At 37.6% G+C, this 14,849-nt stretch overlaps 1 protein-coding gene across 2 annotated transcripts in view; it reads left to right on the top strand.

The window, feature by feature from the left end:
• Window positions 1-14,849, top strand: part of rasa1a (RAS p21 protein activator (GTPase activating protein) 1a) — an 88,966-nt gene that overhangs the window by 33,226 nt on the left and 40,891 nt on the right. For both annotated transcript variants that reach the window (XM_055200161.2, XM_055200162.2), the window contains 2 exons: window positions 11,576-11,728; window positions 14,684-14,819. In XM_055200161.2, coding sequence (XP_055056136.1) covers window positions 11,576-11,728; window positions 14,684-14,819 — 289 coding nt within the window. The remainder of the gene's footprint in view (window positions 1-11,575; window positions 11,729-14,683; window positions 14,820-14,849) is intronic.

Here is a 14,849-nt window from a genome sequence, read left to right as displayed (position 1 = left end):
TATTTGTGGTTTAGAGCTCCTCATAACCAGTTCATAAATCTTTATCCATTTTTCCTAAACTGCACTTTAACCTTGACACACATCTTCTATTCAGTTTATTCCGACTCTAAATTAAGCGGATGGCATGCTTCTGTCTGTAGTGATAATCTTTTTTTTCCTTCATTTTGTTAAGGTGTGTTTTGGGTCTGAATGTCATCTGTTATGCGTGTCACTTGTCCACCTTCACTCATTTCCTGTTCTTTTTTTTTTTTTTTTGCAATGAATTCTGGTTTTGTGGCAAACCACAGACCTCTGTGTTTGTCACGATATTTATGAACACATGGATTCGGGGCTTTTGACAAAGCGTTCGGGACTTGAGCCCCAGAAGCCACCCCCTCGCTCCGCCCCTGGTATAATAAAACAAAAACTCTGTTTTCTAGTGAAAGTCATATACAAATGGAATCAGATGTACATTTTTGGATCACTTTTGTTTCCTCACATCAACCCAGCAGACGAACATATACTTCTCTATTTGTGTCAGTTATACATATTTACATACTGACACAAGTAGATATATGAGACGTACTATACAAATGTCAGCTATTTGACTTTACATTTAATCAGAGTATCAGTTTCCTGAAAAGAAAAAACTATGACGTAATTTGCTATTATGTTTTCTGTTCATGGAGGGAGGACGCCAGCCAATGATCATGCACTGACACGATCAGGCATTCCTCAAGATGACAAATGCTGTACTTGTCTATATACCATCTAGAGGTGAAGTGGCATATGTTATTTACCCTTAGGCATTTTTGTCTGTACAGGAACTACCTCACCGCTAAAGGAATACCAAAGGAATGATTAGCCTAAAGGCCTATTCACAAACAGTCTAATGTAATTTTCTTAAAATAATGCCCGTGTTAATTTTCTTGACATTTGAAGTATTTTAAGGCCATAATAGCCTTTGTGAAAAAGAAACATGCTTCAGAATGCTTATGTTGCCATTGGTTTAATACAAAATACAGTCCATCTCGCAATGAATGAAAGCATCAGCTGAATTTTGTTTCTTAAAAAAACACATGTTTGTACCTATAGGGTGCATATTAGTACATCAAAGGTAAATATCTGTACCTAAATAGTACATAATAGGACTTTTTAATAGGGATGCACCGAATGTTCAGCAACCATCTGAAAATATCAAAGTCACTTTCGGTGAACGGCTGAACAGGTGAAAAGATAGAATACACTTTACAGTTTTAACAATGAGGTCTTTGACGCAATCAAATAGCGACCAGCACAAGCACGCTTCATAAATGCAGCAAAACGTGTTGGTGAAAGCTTTTAAAAGTGTCTGAAAAAAAGATGCTAAAATAAAATAAAAAAGGAAAATTGATTGGGACAATAAAAAACATTTGCCCTTCGCCTGTTTCATTTTACTGAGCAAAGAATCGCTGCATCCCAACTTTTTAAAGGCTATATTCAAGTGACAGCATTGTACCTTTTTCTGACAGTGTGCATGATGTTCACTATTTATGACCCCAGCCCCTCTTCATTTGCCCCACCTTATCTGTGTTTTCACTAACCTGTGATTCATGTGACCACAGAGTTTTAATGGAGCACATTATCCAATCTTCTTATAATCCTGTATTGCTGATGTCATTTTTATAGCATACAGAGCTGCAAGGCGGTGAAAACGCTGCCTCTGAGAATTATGAGGGACTCTGTCTGCTAACGGTGCAGTTTTATTCTGCTTCAGTTTAGGACTGCTTCATGAGTCTATTTAATAAATTAAAAAAGGGAAAGGGAACTTGGCTTCCTTAAGGCTGCAATGTGTGCTATTATGCCTATACAGTTTATCATTGTAGCTGATGATGTGGCCAGTAGTTTATATAACCAAGGTCCTGTTTACACTTGGTTTAGAGTGCCACAGGAATGACCCGGAAGTTAGTGGGACCCTAGTCTCAGCCACAGATGTCATGCCCATGGACCGTTGGCTGAACATCTAATGCATATGAAATGACATCTGATGCTTTTCTGAAAACAATTAAGCAGATGACGAAGTCGTCTTCTGATTGCAGGGCTCGACATAAGGGACTGCCCGGTTGCCCGGGGCCAGTGGGAGAGAAGCTCGGGCCAGTATATCATATTGTCACTTGCCCGATCAGGCCAGTGCTTCACCCTCAGTCACTAAAACATATTTTCTGTCTTCGTTAGGACTAGCAACTACCGCAAACAAACGTCAAAGGCAAAGCCGATGAGAAAAGTCTGATAACGCTTCATCTGGTCCACTGAACTTAATGGCGAGACGTATGAATGAGGAGAATTTCCAGCGCATCGAGAGACATATCAACACAGCATTTCACCTCATCAAGAATGAACAGCCATTCGAACGATGTATTGACTTGCTTAAAAAAAATGAAAACAGAGTTTATGTGGGATCTCAGTACCACACAGATATGTCGGAGGTAAGAAATATTTAGTTTAATGTCTTAACTCTTTCCCCACCAATGATGAGTTTAAGGCAATCTATATTTCCGCTATTACCCACTAGGTGGCGCACTTACCCAACTTATAAAACACTGGAGCATTCACTGTTATTATCTGATCTCTAACAAACGTCCTTAAAACCCACCCATATTTGAGAGGTGATAAATAAAAATGAAGAGGGGATGAAACTGTATTTTGTTTGAAAGCAGAGGGGTCAGCATTAAACTTTAGTGAAAATCATAAAAAATGCTGCAGCTGGCTGGCAACTTAAAAAAAAAATCGGCTGGCTATAAAGAAATAAGTCCACTAAATGCTCCACAATTAGTTAAAATGCATAGAACTGCATGGAAATATATGCAGTAACGTTATATATTTTCCATACTTCTGTTTGTTTCCATCACACTATGATTTTGACCTATTATAACATTTTCTAAATATTTATAATTCTAGATTCACAGACACTATCTTTGAGGTTCTTTGGAAAGAGATGTTAAGTGAGATTAAGGCAATCCACTTTATTAGCATGCAGGCACAAACAAAAACAACACTGTATAACATGTAATAACACTGTTTTAGTAATATGGGTTAGTTAACGTTCTTGCTACAAGATTTCTTTTATGAATTATCTTTTGTCCAGTTGTATGCTGAAATATCTGAGACCATAGCCATAAAAAAGGCTAATGATGAATACAATGTGTAAAATTATATTCGACTTTTGAATTATTATTTTAATATGTGAGACAAAAATATTTTTTGGTGGGGCCAGTGAAAATTTTGGCAGGGCAAGTGAAAACCTGAACCACTGGCCCGACCGGGCCAGTAGAATTTTTTTTTTTTACGTTGAGCCCTGGATTGGTTTAATTATATAGGATTTCCAGGAGATGTGTGTGATGTGGGAGATGTTTACATCAGTGACAATATGCTTCATCAAGTAGGGGTGTGATTGTTATTTTATAATCAACGGTTATAGTTGAACACTGTCATTAGAACTCTATAACTATTATAAAAAAATATATTTGTTAAACATTTATTATCATAGAGAATGTTTAAATACTGATTAAAAACAATTGTTAACAGTCTGTGTTATTAATTGTCTACGTCGTTTCCAACTGTATTTGATTATTTGGAAAACGGCATAAGTGAGATGTGGAGAATATATCAAGTCAATTGACCGTTCGCAAAGACCTGACCCCCTTAGTTACTGTCGCTATGTTCGACAAGATACGCCGCTTTCACGGCTCATTATGTTCTCATGCATTGAAAAACACATAGCGGAGCAGAGAGGACACTGACAACACGCTGGACAGACCAGGTTACTTTTTGATTACTTTTCATATTAAACGTATTAACGCTTTCACCGCTAGGGGTGTGCCGGTTTCAGAATTGGTGATGACGGTTATGACGTGAGTCAAATGTGACGGTTCGTAACATAACCGTCGGTGGGGGCGTTTTGCTAGTTAAAATGCTTGTGGATTGACAGGAAAGTGTCATTTTACCATAAAATCACGAATGTGATGCCAAGTGTGTTTTAAACAGTAATAACGCGCGAGGTTTTGCTCATAAATGCAGGTAAAAGAAAGTAATGTTGTGAACTTGAGATTGTTATTAAACACAGCCGGTGTAAAAGCACAATGGCTACGCGCAGCAAACGCTCTCCGCAGACGCCCTGCACAGTGCTCACCCGGCGTTTGAATAAACTAGACACTGATTAGCTACTTGCTCTACGTTTCTTTAAAATTAACAGCAAGACAACTAGCAGTGAATGTGCGATCAAGAGAGTTAGTAGATTAGCATGAGAGGATTTGAACTTGAAAAGCAGAGTGTACTGACGCCTTTCCGCGGTTAAAACAACATTCATTCTCATGGTCATTCATGTTTATTCGATGCTATAAATTAACTAGAAGGAAGAGATGATTTGAAAGGTGAGACTTTGTTTAATATGTTCAATCTAAAAAGTAACCCAAAAGTAACCTGGTTTGTCCTGTATGTCAGCGCGTTGTCAGTGTCTGCTCCGCTCTGTATTTTTCACTGTGTAAGAACGTGAGGGGGCGTGTAACACAGACTGTTAACAATTGTTTTTAATTAGTATTTAAAAAAAATTTATGATAAAAAAATTAATAACACGGTTTTGGCGGTTATAGAGTTCAAATGACGGTGTTCAACTATAACCGTCGGTCTCACGGTTATATAATGACCGTCACACCCCCTATTCACAGCCAGCGTTTTTTAAAAAAGTTGCCAGCCAGCGCCACTGTTTTTCATGATTTTCACAAAATTTAATGCCTTCCAGAAAATGTTCTTCTTTAAATATATAAACAAACAATATATAAAATAAAAGAACAGACCCTCTGCTTTCAGACAAAAAAACAGTTTCATCCTACCTTCAGCAGTTCTTTTATAATCAGCTTTTGAATATGAGTAGGTTTCTGCAAAAACACCAAATTTTGAGCAAAAAGCTGAGATAATTCCATTTTTGTGACGGACTTTTCATAGAGATCCCATTCAGAGCGATCTTTAAAACAAACACGGACATGCAGCTGCTTGTCATAGGGCAATATTTCTTGGTTTAAAAAGTTGCGGAAGGGCACCACCTGGTGGATAATAGCGGTATTGCAGAAAGACAGAAATACTCATCATTGGCGGGGAAGCGTTTTCTCTTGATTGACGAGATATCTCGTCAATGGCGGGGAAAGAGTTAAACAAAGCCTCACCTTTCAAATCATATCTTCCATCTAGTTAATTTATAGCATCAACTATGCATGAATGATCATAAGAAGGAATGTTGTTTTAACCGCGGAAAGGCGTCTGTACACTTTCAAGTTCAAGTCCTCCAATGTTAATCTACTAACTCTCCTGACTGCTTTGGATGGCGAAGAAGTATGATTGGTCAGATCACCTGTCAATCAAGCTCCTTGCCAAGGGTCAATTGTTTCAAACGACGGGTTAGAGGGAGATGCTTCCTAGTCTAAAGAAGGGGGTCGTTGGGTGATAGCGGTGAAAGCACATTCACTGCTAGTTGTCTTGCTGTTAATTTTAAATAAACGTAGAGCATGTAGCTAATCAGTGTCTGCTCGTTTGTCAGTTGTCCTATAACAGACGAACATCGCAACGCGCATACCCCGGATGTTTTTTTTGCCCAAGGACGGTTATGTTACGAACCGTCACATTTGACTCGCGTCATAACCGTCATCTCCAATTGTGAAACCGGCACACCCCTATCATCAAGATATCCCCTTACTGATCAAATGCTGATGTGTCAAATACTTATTTTCCCTGCTGTATAAGCATTTATTAATTCTTGTTTATGTTATTAATGCAATTGATGTTAGTTTAAGGTGCATTAACTAATGTTAACGGTTTTAAATTATATTTAAAAAAATTTAATGCTAAAATTAATACGATTTACAATAAATAAATAAATAAAATACATTAGTGTACCTAATATGAATGATGGGTGTGACAGTGTCACACTTATACCTTATAGTAAGTAGTAAGTGATGCTTTGCATACCCCTCCCACAACCCCCAAAAAAGGTCTGCTGCTTAATGTCGTGTTGGTAGTAAAAAATATTGTGGAGATGGTAGGGCTGGGCGATAGAGCTAAAATGTTTATCATCGATATAGCATGTTATATCATTCGATAGCGATAATTATTGATATTTTTATGACCCATTTAAAATAAGGACCAGGAGAAAAATATATTACATTTAAACATTTTTATTTTAAACTTAACCTTCCTCTGATCATAATCCCTTCAGGTATTAAGACAGAAATGTCAACAACCATAGAAAACTTAAATAAATACATTTAAACATGAGTATAAATTTACAATGAACACTTAACAATTATCTTATCTAACATTTAAGGTGCACAATAAGAGAAAATGTAAGACATTCTTAATAAAGTAAAATAATAAAATAGTGCAAAGTGTTAGATATAAACATAGAAACCTGAGAATTTAGTGCAAGTTCCCCAAAGGGTGGGCGCGGCTGGGCTGGTGCATCGGGTTCGTGGTGTTGCCGGACTTGGCTGGGACGACGGTCTTGCATAATTTGCAGACGGCATTGGTCTGACTACGGTCAGACTTATAATATCCAAAAAACTGCCATACTGGCGAGCTGAATTTTCCTTTTTTATTTACAATTTCCTCGCTCTCTGCAGCACTCATTTTCTGCTTCTCAGTTTTCTGCCGGTTACTGAAGAGGAATCGAGCACGAGACAACGCAACCAAACTTGATGCTGTTGCATGATTGGCTGTTGGCGTGTCGCTCCCTGCGTTGCTGGGTTGCCGGAGAGCGAGTGCCTTTGTTAATGCAACGAAACTTGCTTTGCAACCTCCGTTTTCTTCTGACGAAAAAAAAAAATTATCGAACGTTTTATCGAACACATTTTTTATTGCTATCGATCACGTGTCTATCGTGATACATATCGTTATCGTTTTATCGCCCAGCCCTAGGAGATGGTAAAAAAGGTAGTAAATTCATCTCTATGATTCCTGCAATATAACCTGTTGCCAAAAAGTCAGTTCCTTTTAGATGTTTGATTTATCGCAAAAAATAAGCTTAGTGTTTAACAAAGGATTTTGACACTTACACATTTTTTCCAACAAGATAATTCTTAAAAGTTGCATGATTTTGAAGTCTTGCATTTCGCTAGAAATAATAAGCTAACCTTAGGCTAAAAGTGAACTACACCACAGTCTCTCGACTTTAATGTCATCACCACCAAGCTTCTGACTGTTTTTTTCAAACTTTATTAAACACGTTTAAAACATGTTTCCTTAAAAGGAAATACTCTGAGGATTAATTTTTGTTGAGAATTATGTCCAATGTTGCATTGTTTCATGCGTGATAACATTTAATGTCCAGAACAACGTTTGTAGTCCCATGTAGTAACTTGTTAACAACCACCCTTTTGAAGACATGTTAAAAAACATGTAGCTCTTTAAATTAAACAGATTGATTCTTATATCAGTGCACAAAACAGTAAACTTGACATATTATAAATAACTTTAAATCACAAACAAAACAAAATATATATAACTTAAATCATTGGCGGTTTTGACGAGAATAACATTATATTTGACTTGTATTGAAAAGGAAACTTATAGGGTAATTGTTTATTAACTTTACAGTAAGTTATGTACTTCACAAATTACTGACAACATATTGATGTAGGCTATTGTGTAATGTACTGCACAACGTTTTTAGGACGCGAATCCACAGTATTCTGACTTTAAACTTTTATAAACATAAAGCGCCTGCTCTCCGCCTCTTTTATTTAGCGAGGGTGTAAAGTTGTGCAAGCTTATTAAATCAATTGCTTTGAAATGAGCATGTTCAGTAACAACACAAGTAGCTGTACTCCCACAGACTGTGCATCAGTTTAAACGTGACCGTTCTCTGCCTCGTGTCATTTCTCCCGCTTGCGTTTTTAACAACTCGCAAGTGGACAAAAGAGATGGATTAAAAACATCAAATGTAAACGGGAATGTGTCTCTCTCGTCCACTTTTAATACAATCAAACAAAGCGCGTCTTAATACCAGGTGTAAAAATGTTGTGAAGGCACCGCGTTTGCTGCCACCTGAACTGAGAGACCCAATGACTGAATTGAAGGGGGGTTGGCTGGTGTCATTACAGTGAGTGACCTGGGTCAGAGCACTCTGCTGAACAAACAAGTACTTACATCAAAGCATATAATGTGTTTTGTAAGAACACATTATATCTGTAAGAAACGTTCATATTGGCTGCATATCTGCGGCTTATATCGGACGATAAAATCGGCAAAACGATAAATCGGTCTGGCTCTAAGTTCGGGGCATCTGTTTAATGCTTTTGAAATACTAATTAGTGAAAGTGTCAACTAGTATTTTTATCTGGTTTATCGGCCAATGTCTTATTTTCCAACCACAACTCTATTGCAGCCCAAACAACATTTCATAAGTTCACCCGTCCATCTAATTTGCATTATTATATATATCACAGACACTTACATTAAAAAGCTGTTAACATGGTTTTAATAAACCATCCTAAATACTGCATTAAAGAATATTTGTGACATGATCCAGCAAAATGAGTCACAGTGACCCAAATTTAAAAATTGAGATTTTGGTATCATTGGAAAGAGGAGATCATAAGCTTTCAAATGATATCCTAGTCAAAGTCATACCTTGAATGGTTTAGACATTTGAATTTAGGTTGTCTGTCCTCTTTTTCCAACTGAAAACCTGAGAAAAACGCCTTTAAAGTTTTTTGCCCGTTTTTGTCTTATCTTTCAAAATCCATTGCATATTTTACAGCTTAATTTGACCAAAGACATTAATATAAATGCTATAACAGTAAACCAAGAAACAAGCTTATAAATCAAACAGAATGATGTTTATTGAAAATGTGAAGTAACAGAAAGGTTTCTGTGATGGTTGGGGTTTGAGTTAGGTAAAGGGAGTAGAACATTACGTCTATGGAATGTCCCCACAAAACATGGAAACCAGAATGTGCGCGCGCATGTGCATGTTCGCGTGTGTCCGCGCGCGCGTGAGAGAGAAATTGAGAGAGGCTTAAACCCCATTCACACAGACCTATGGTCCCAGAAAATACCCGTAAAATTGCCAGACAAGCGTCTGTGTGAACACAAACTCGTCCCGTTAATCTAAGCCGAAACAATGCCGTAATGGGCGTGTCAACAAAAGTTATGGTACAGCTCTTTTAAACGAGAGTTAACATGCATATAAACATTCACCATGAGAAATGTTGCAAACTATATTGATGCAGTTATCAGGAAATGATAAATGCGACGCATAAACAATGACGCACGTGCCGTAGTTTGGAAGCGCGTGTCATGGCAACATGAAGTTGGTTCAACTCTTTAAAATGAGGGATTTACAACATTCACGACGAGAAATGTCAGCAAACTGGACTGAAGCAGATATCAGGTAAGTTAGCTCGTTACTTACTGCGTTGAAACGGAGATCATTCAGCAGCATAAAATAATATCGCGTCACGTGCTCATTTCAAACACGGTGCCTTTGAAGTGTGTCCGAAAGTCTTTCTCTGAGCTGCCTTCATGCCTCCGAAGTCATTTCCTCATGAGGCAGCGAGGCAACGAGTCACTGCCTTGCGTTTTCGGACACAGCACATATTTGGAGAGATAGTGATGTTTCAGGGGATACCCGGGAAATGCTCGGAGGTGACGAGAGGATTTGAGAAAAGCAATGTTCATTTCCAGCGAATTTAGTAAAACTGTTTCAACTTTAATAGTCATTTAAACACCTTTACTCAATTATTTGGACTACAAAACTTTGGGAGATTATTATATGTCTGTTCTTTGAAATTAGCTAAAAATATTTTTTTGACAATTTCATTGTTTTTCCATGGAATATCGTCTCGTATCTTAAAATAGAACGTTGCGACTTCGAACTCATTTAGCCAGAGCGGGTCACATATTTATTCAAAGGCAAGCATGAAATAATTTTTTTTCCGGTACAACTGGACTGTAAATAATCTTTACATTGACTCACACAGCACATGCACACTGTTTAAATGTATGTGCTTTCATATGTTTAGCCAGACTAGCAGTGTAGCTGTATTTATAAGTAATAATAATTGGATAAATTCTTTGTCACAATCAACAGCAGTTCACATTCCCATTAGAAGAGGTTGACCCAAGTACATATGATGAACATTAAAAATAATTACAGCAAAGAAGTCAGCACATATACTGTATGTGTGCATGATGTGTTGCTGTGCAGTGGAGGAAGTGACAGCGGGTGAACGGAGGAGGTGTGAGATGAGACTATGACACAGGAACACTATGAGATATTTTAAGAATCTTGCTCACTTTAGTATACCGGAATGATGGCAGATGGAGTGTCACATTTCATCATGTAGACATGCTGCTCTTCTTCACTCACTTTAAGCTCACTTTTTTAATATGAGGAATCATTTGTAGGGAAAGTGAGTTGTGTTTGTCATGCCTGTCAAACAGGAGCAGCTTTCTGATGCATTTTCACAGTAAATGCCGATAAAGTAGAAAAAAGTAGTGTAGCCTACCTTTACGGAAGGCAAGGTCACTGCAAAATGTCACTGAAAGTAGCCAAACCTCCATTAGAATGAATGAGATCATGTCGCTCTTATGTTACTAGGCCTGTTGACATGAACAGGGAATCACTGACCTGTCAATCATTGCCCTACAACTCTGGCATGCACAATGCAGAAAATCTGACCAGAGGAAGTTATCATATATACATATACCAGGGTTTCCAGCAGGAAATTTGTAAGTTAGGGTGGTAGGGTTTTTCTGGGGGCGTGGCAATCAAAGGAGCGGGGCGTACACGTCATGATGAAAATTAAAATATTTTTTATTTGAAACACTCAAATAAAACTTAATTTTGAAGAAACTATGACAGAAAATGAACAAAGATTATTAATGAATTAAATGTGTGGCGCTATTCTCCGAGATGCACTTGATGGCCTTTTGTGCAGCGAAATAATTTTTTTGGACGACCTAGTTAAGGCGGTAGGGCTTCCTAGCTTAGGCGGGCCCCCCAAACTGCAAAGTGCTGCGGGAAACCCTGTATACACATATGTCTTAGCTGGTCACTCAACAGAGTGCCGCAGGGATAATATTTTGAATTGGGTTTTGGTTGAATGTCTTAAATAAGATCTTGGGTTAATACCAGCCCAAGATATTTTCACATTTTATTCTATCACATAAAACTCACCAGTAAAACCCCCATATGTGATTTTTAAAGCTTTAATGGCTAAGGCTTTGACGTAAAAGTTTTTGGAGTAAAAGTCTATTTCTAGATGAGCTTTTGTCAAGTGAAATCTACAGTGGTAGAGCCTTCTTTTTTGTCATAGATCCTATTCAATCTGTTCAGGGCTCTTTTTGGACCAGATACATAATATCGAAGCTCTTTCATAAATATTAAGTACATTTTAAAATAAATCTTGCTTGTTTGTGTCAGCATATACAAAAACAAGTAATACTTACAAAAATAAAATGCTTACCCCACAGCATTTTGAGTGGCATTAAAATCAATACTGATGGACTAAAATAGGAAGAAGCAGAAATCTGATGCATTTCTAACTTAATCTCTGGTTTCTTTTAGATGGTACCATGGAAAGTTGGACCGAACCATTGCAGAAGAGAGGTTGCGTCAGGCTCGGACACCAGGCAGCTACCTCATTCGGGAAAGCGACCGCCGGCCTGGCTCCTTTGTGCTGTCCTTCCTCAGCATGACCAACGTGGTCAATCATTTCAGGTGAGTAGCGCTGCCTGGACCATAGAGACCTCATGGGACAATTTTTAAGTACATGGAACCCTGTTACATCCAGTTAACATTTTATGTCCCCTTGAAGGCACAGGAATTTTTTTGTATTTTATTTTTTAATGGAGCATATTGCAAAAAAGTTTATTCTCATCCAACCATACATCTATAAACTTCTCTAAATGATTGGATCATTTTATGATTTTAAGTTATGAATTGGGTCAAATGAGCCATCCTAATAGAGACAAATAGTAAATAATTAAGCAATATCCCTCGAGTATTGCTTTTATACAACAAGCCTCTTTGTTTGAGAACTACTTCTTCCGCCACGGATTTGAGGGCTGCCAGAATGACAGGTAACACTTTCGGCTGCTTTGAATCTCATAATAACTCAATGGACGGATAGGCGTTTCTTTATATTAACTAGGGGTGGCACGGTTCACAAAACCCTCGGTTCGGTTCGTATCACGGTTCTATGGTCACGGTTCTCGGTTCAGTACAGTTCTTGTTGTTATTTTTCTTTTAATTTTTAACACTCCAGAAATGTATTATCTTATTAATGTATTAATTATCCATAATTTAGGATACAGTATTAAAAAAGTTATATCATGTAATCATGCACAAACTGAATTTGACTTTAAGCACATTATTGGGACCATCTCTGAGAAAAGCCAGGTGAGATTTTGATACAGCAAGAGGGAAGACATTGATGATTTCAACATGCTTTTCATTTATTTGGCAAAAAAGAGAATGTGTATTGCCATCTACATGAACTTATGTGCCTTTTTAGCACACAAAGATAACTTGCATTTATCAAAATCCCAACTTCAGTGTAGCTCTAAGATTTATCACTGAGAGGCTGCTTTTTTACTGCAGAGAGTATATGTGGACGAGAGAGAAACATAACGTTTATACCTGTAATATTTAAATCCGTCTCTTTTGTCCACTTTTGACTACTTCTGTCCTGATTACTTTAAGGGGCAGTTTATGAAATAAGATCGCCTGCATTTCTATATATCTATATCATCATAGGTAACATGAAATAAAAAATGTTTCCACACACCAAACTTATACGACGCTAGGGCATCCTCCAACTCCGGGCAGACTTCCATTTCTCTCCCTCTTGACATTTCTACACGTAACATGACTGGCAGCACTCACTCTCCACAGCAGTCACCTCTTCTTTCGCGCTCTTCGCGAAAGGGAAACACGCTATCTGGGGTCACATACAGGGCATGAGGTTACATTGCGCATGCCATGAACCGTTGAACCGTACGTCACACACGCGCTCCGAACCGAGACAAGCGAACCGAACGGTTCGGATTTTTTTCATGAACCGTGCCACCCCTAATATTAACATTTCTTGGTCACAAAGTGTAGTTTTAAGATTAGTTCAGTCGAGAATATATATTTATTATATTTAAATCTACAGTCGATTAGTAAAGATAGCGCCTGTTTGAACGTTTGCTTAGTGAGATTCGGTACGTATGAGAACCAAATCATGAGTGGACGTCAGTGTTCACTCGCCCCGCTGACCACCGCCCTCTCTGGGCTACATCTCTGACAGGGATTCCCTGGCTCTGATATTCGCCTTGTTTGTTTTTGATGGTCAAAATTAGATCAAATCAGCAGTATTTGGTGTCATGATAAAACTATTACTTGTTTTCTTATTCATATTTAGTGTCTTTTGTGTTGTTATTGTTTTGGCGCGAGGTAAAAGTTAATAAAACTCTACTTATATAATGTTACTATTGGTTTCCCATTTACTCTTAAAGCGATACGAGCACTCGATTATTATTTAAACTTTGTTCTTGTCAGTACTATATAAAACTGTTTTTTATAAGTGTCAGAGAGATGTTTTTGCATGCTGCTTATACATATACCAGTGGCGATATTCTCATAACATGTTTTAATAGTCACGTCGCAATTAAATAAATGATCAATGTCCACATTTAAAAGCTCCGTTGCTTACCTGCAGTTCCACGGTGTTTTCGCGTTCTGATAAGAGATATAGCTCCAGAAGAAAAACCGAGTGTTTAGATTCCTCTTTCCAAGTGTCCACACGATGTGACAAGACATTAATCCCATTAAGTTTAACGTAACATCCAAGAGCGCTGATCTTTAACGTAATAATAACTTCCGATTGGGATTCACCGACTGATTTACGAGCTAGTGAACTAATAAGACACACGGAGGGTGTTTAAAAACAGCGCGTCTGTGTTTTTCCATTCAGAGATGAGCCTGTTTAGGACCTCCATTCACTAGGTGGCGGAATGATACGAAAGGTGAAGCGGTTACAGTGCCGTTATCAGTACAATATCGCATACCTCTTAGCCAATCAGATTCGAGAACCAGAAAGAACTGTTGTATAAAAATCAATATTTTTTAATAAAACTTGGATTTGTATAGTTTAATTGAGTTTTCGTTTAAGATATCTTTATATTCTTACCCTTTTAAGAGTTAAATATGGAATTACAAAGCATTTCCATAATACAAAAAAAATATTATTTGAATAAACCTTGCAAAAGGGGAATGTATCAGTATTTCAAAAATCACATCTCCAAGTACTGATCCAATAACATAGTAGACATTTATAGCAAAGGTTCCAGTTATGGCTGTTTTTTATAATTTCTCGTCTACCTCATGAAGGTCTAGTTATGAACAAACAAGCACTGATGTAAAACGCATTGTCCATATATGGAATATAGTAGGTCTGTCTTTTATTAGCATAGGAGGTTAGGAATTTTAGATTCTTTGTGTCAACGCCTGCAAAGTATTACATTGTCTCTTTACAATAAAGTTCCCACATCTAAATAAATACAAGTATTTGCTAAACATATTCTTATTCTGTTGCTGCATTTATTAGGAATAATTCCTCCATTCATGCATGCATTGTTTGAATTTCATGAAGTAAAGCAAACATTTTGGTGCTTGTGTGCATGTGTTCAGGATCATTGCGATGTGTGGGGATTACTACATCGGTGGACGGCGCTTTTCATCCCTGTCAGACCTCATTGGTTACTACAGCTATGTGTCTTGCCTGCTGAAAGGTGAAAAATTATTGTCTCCGGTGGCTCCCCCAGAGGTAATCAGAACATTTTAGGAAATGATGTTA

This window comes from Misgurnus anguillicaudatus, chromosome 22 (assembly GCF_027580225.2).
Source record: "Misgurnus anguillicaudatus chromosome 22, ASM2758022v2, whole genome shotgun sequence".
Classification (NCBI taxonomy): domain Eukaryota; kingdom Metazoa; phylum Chordata; class Actinopteri; order Cypriniformes; family Cobitidae; genus Misgurnus; species Misgurnus anguillicaudatus.
This window is presented reverse-complemented; position numbering and strand designations above follow the sequence as displayed.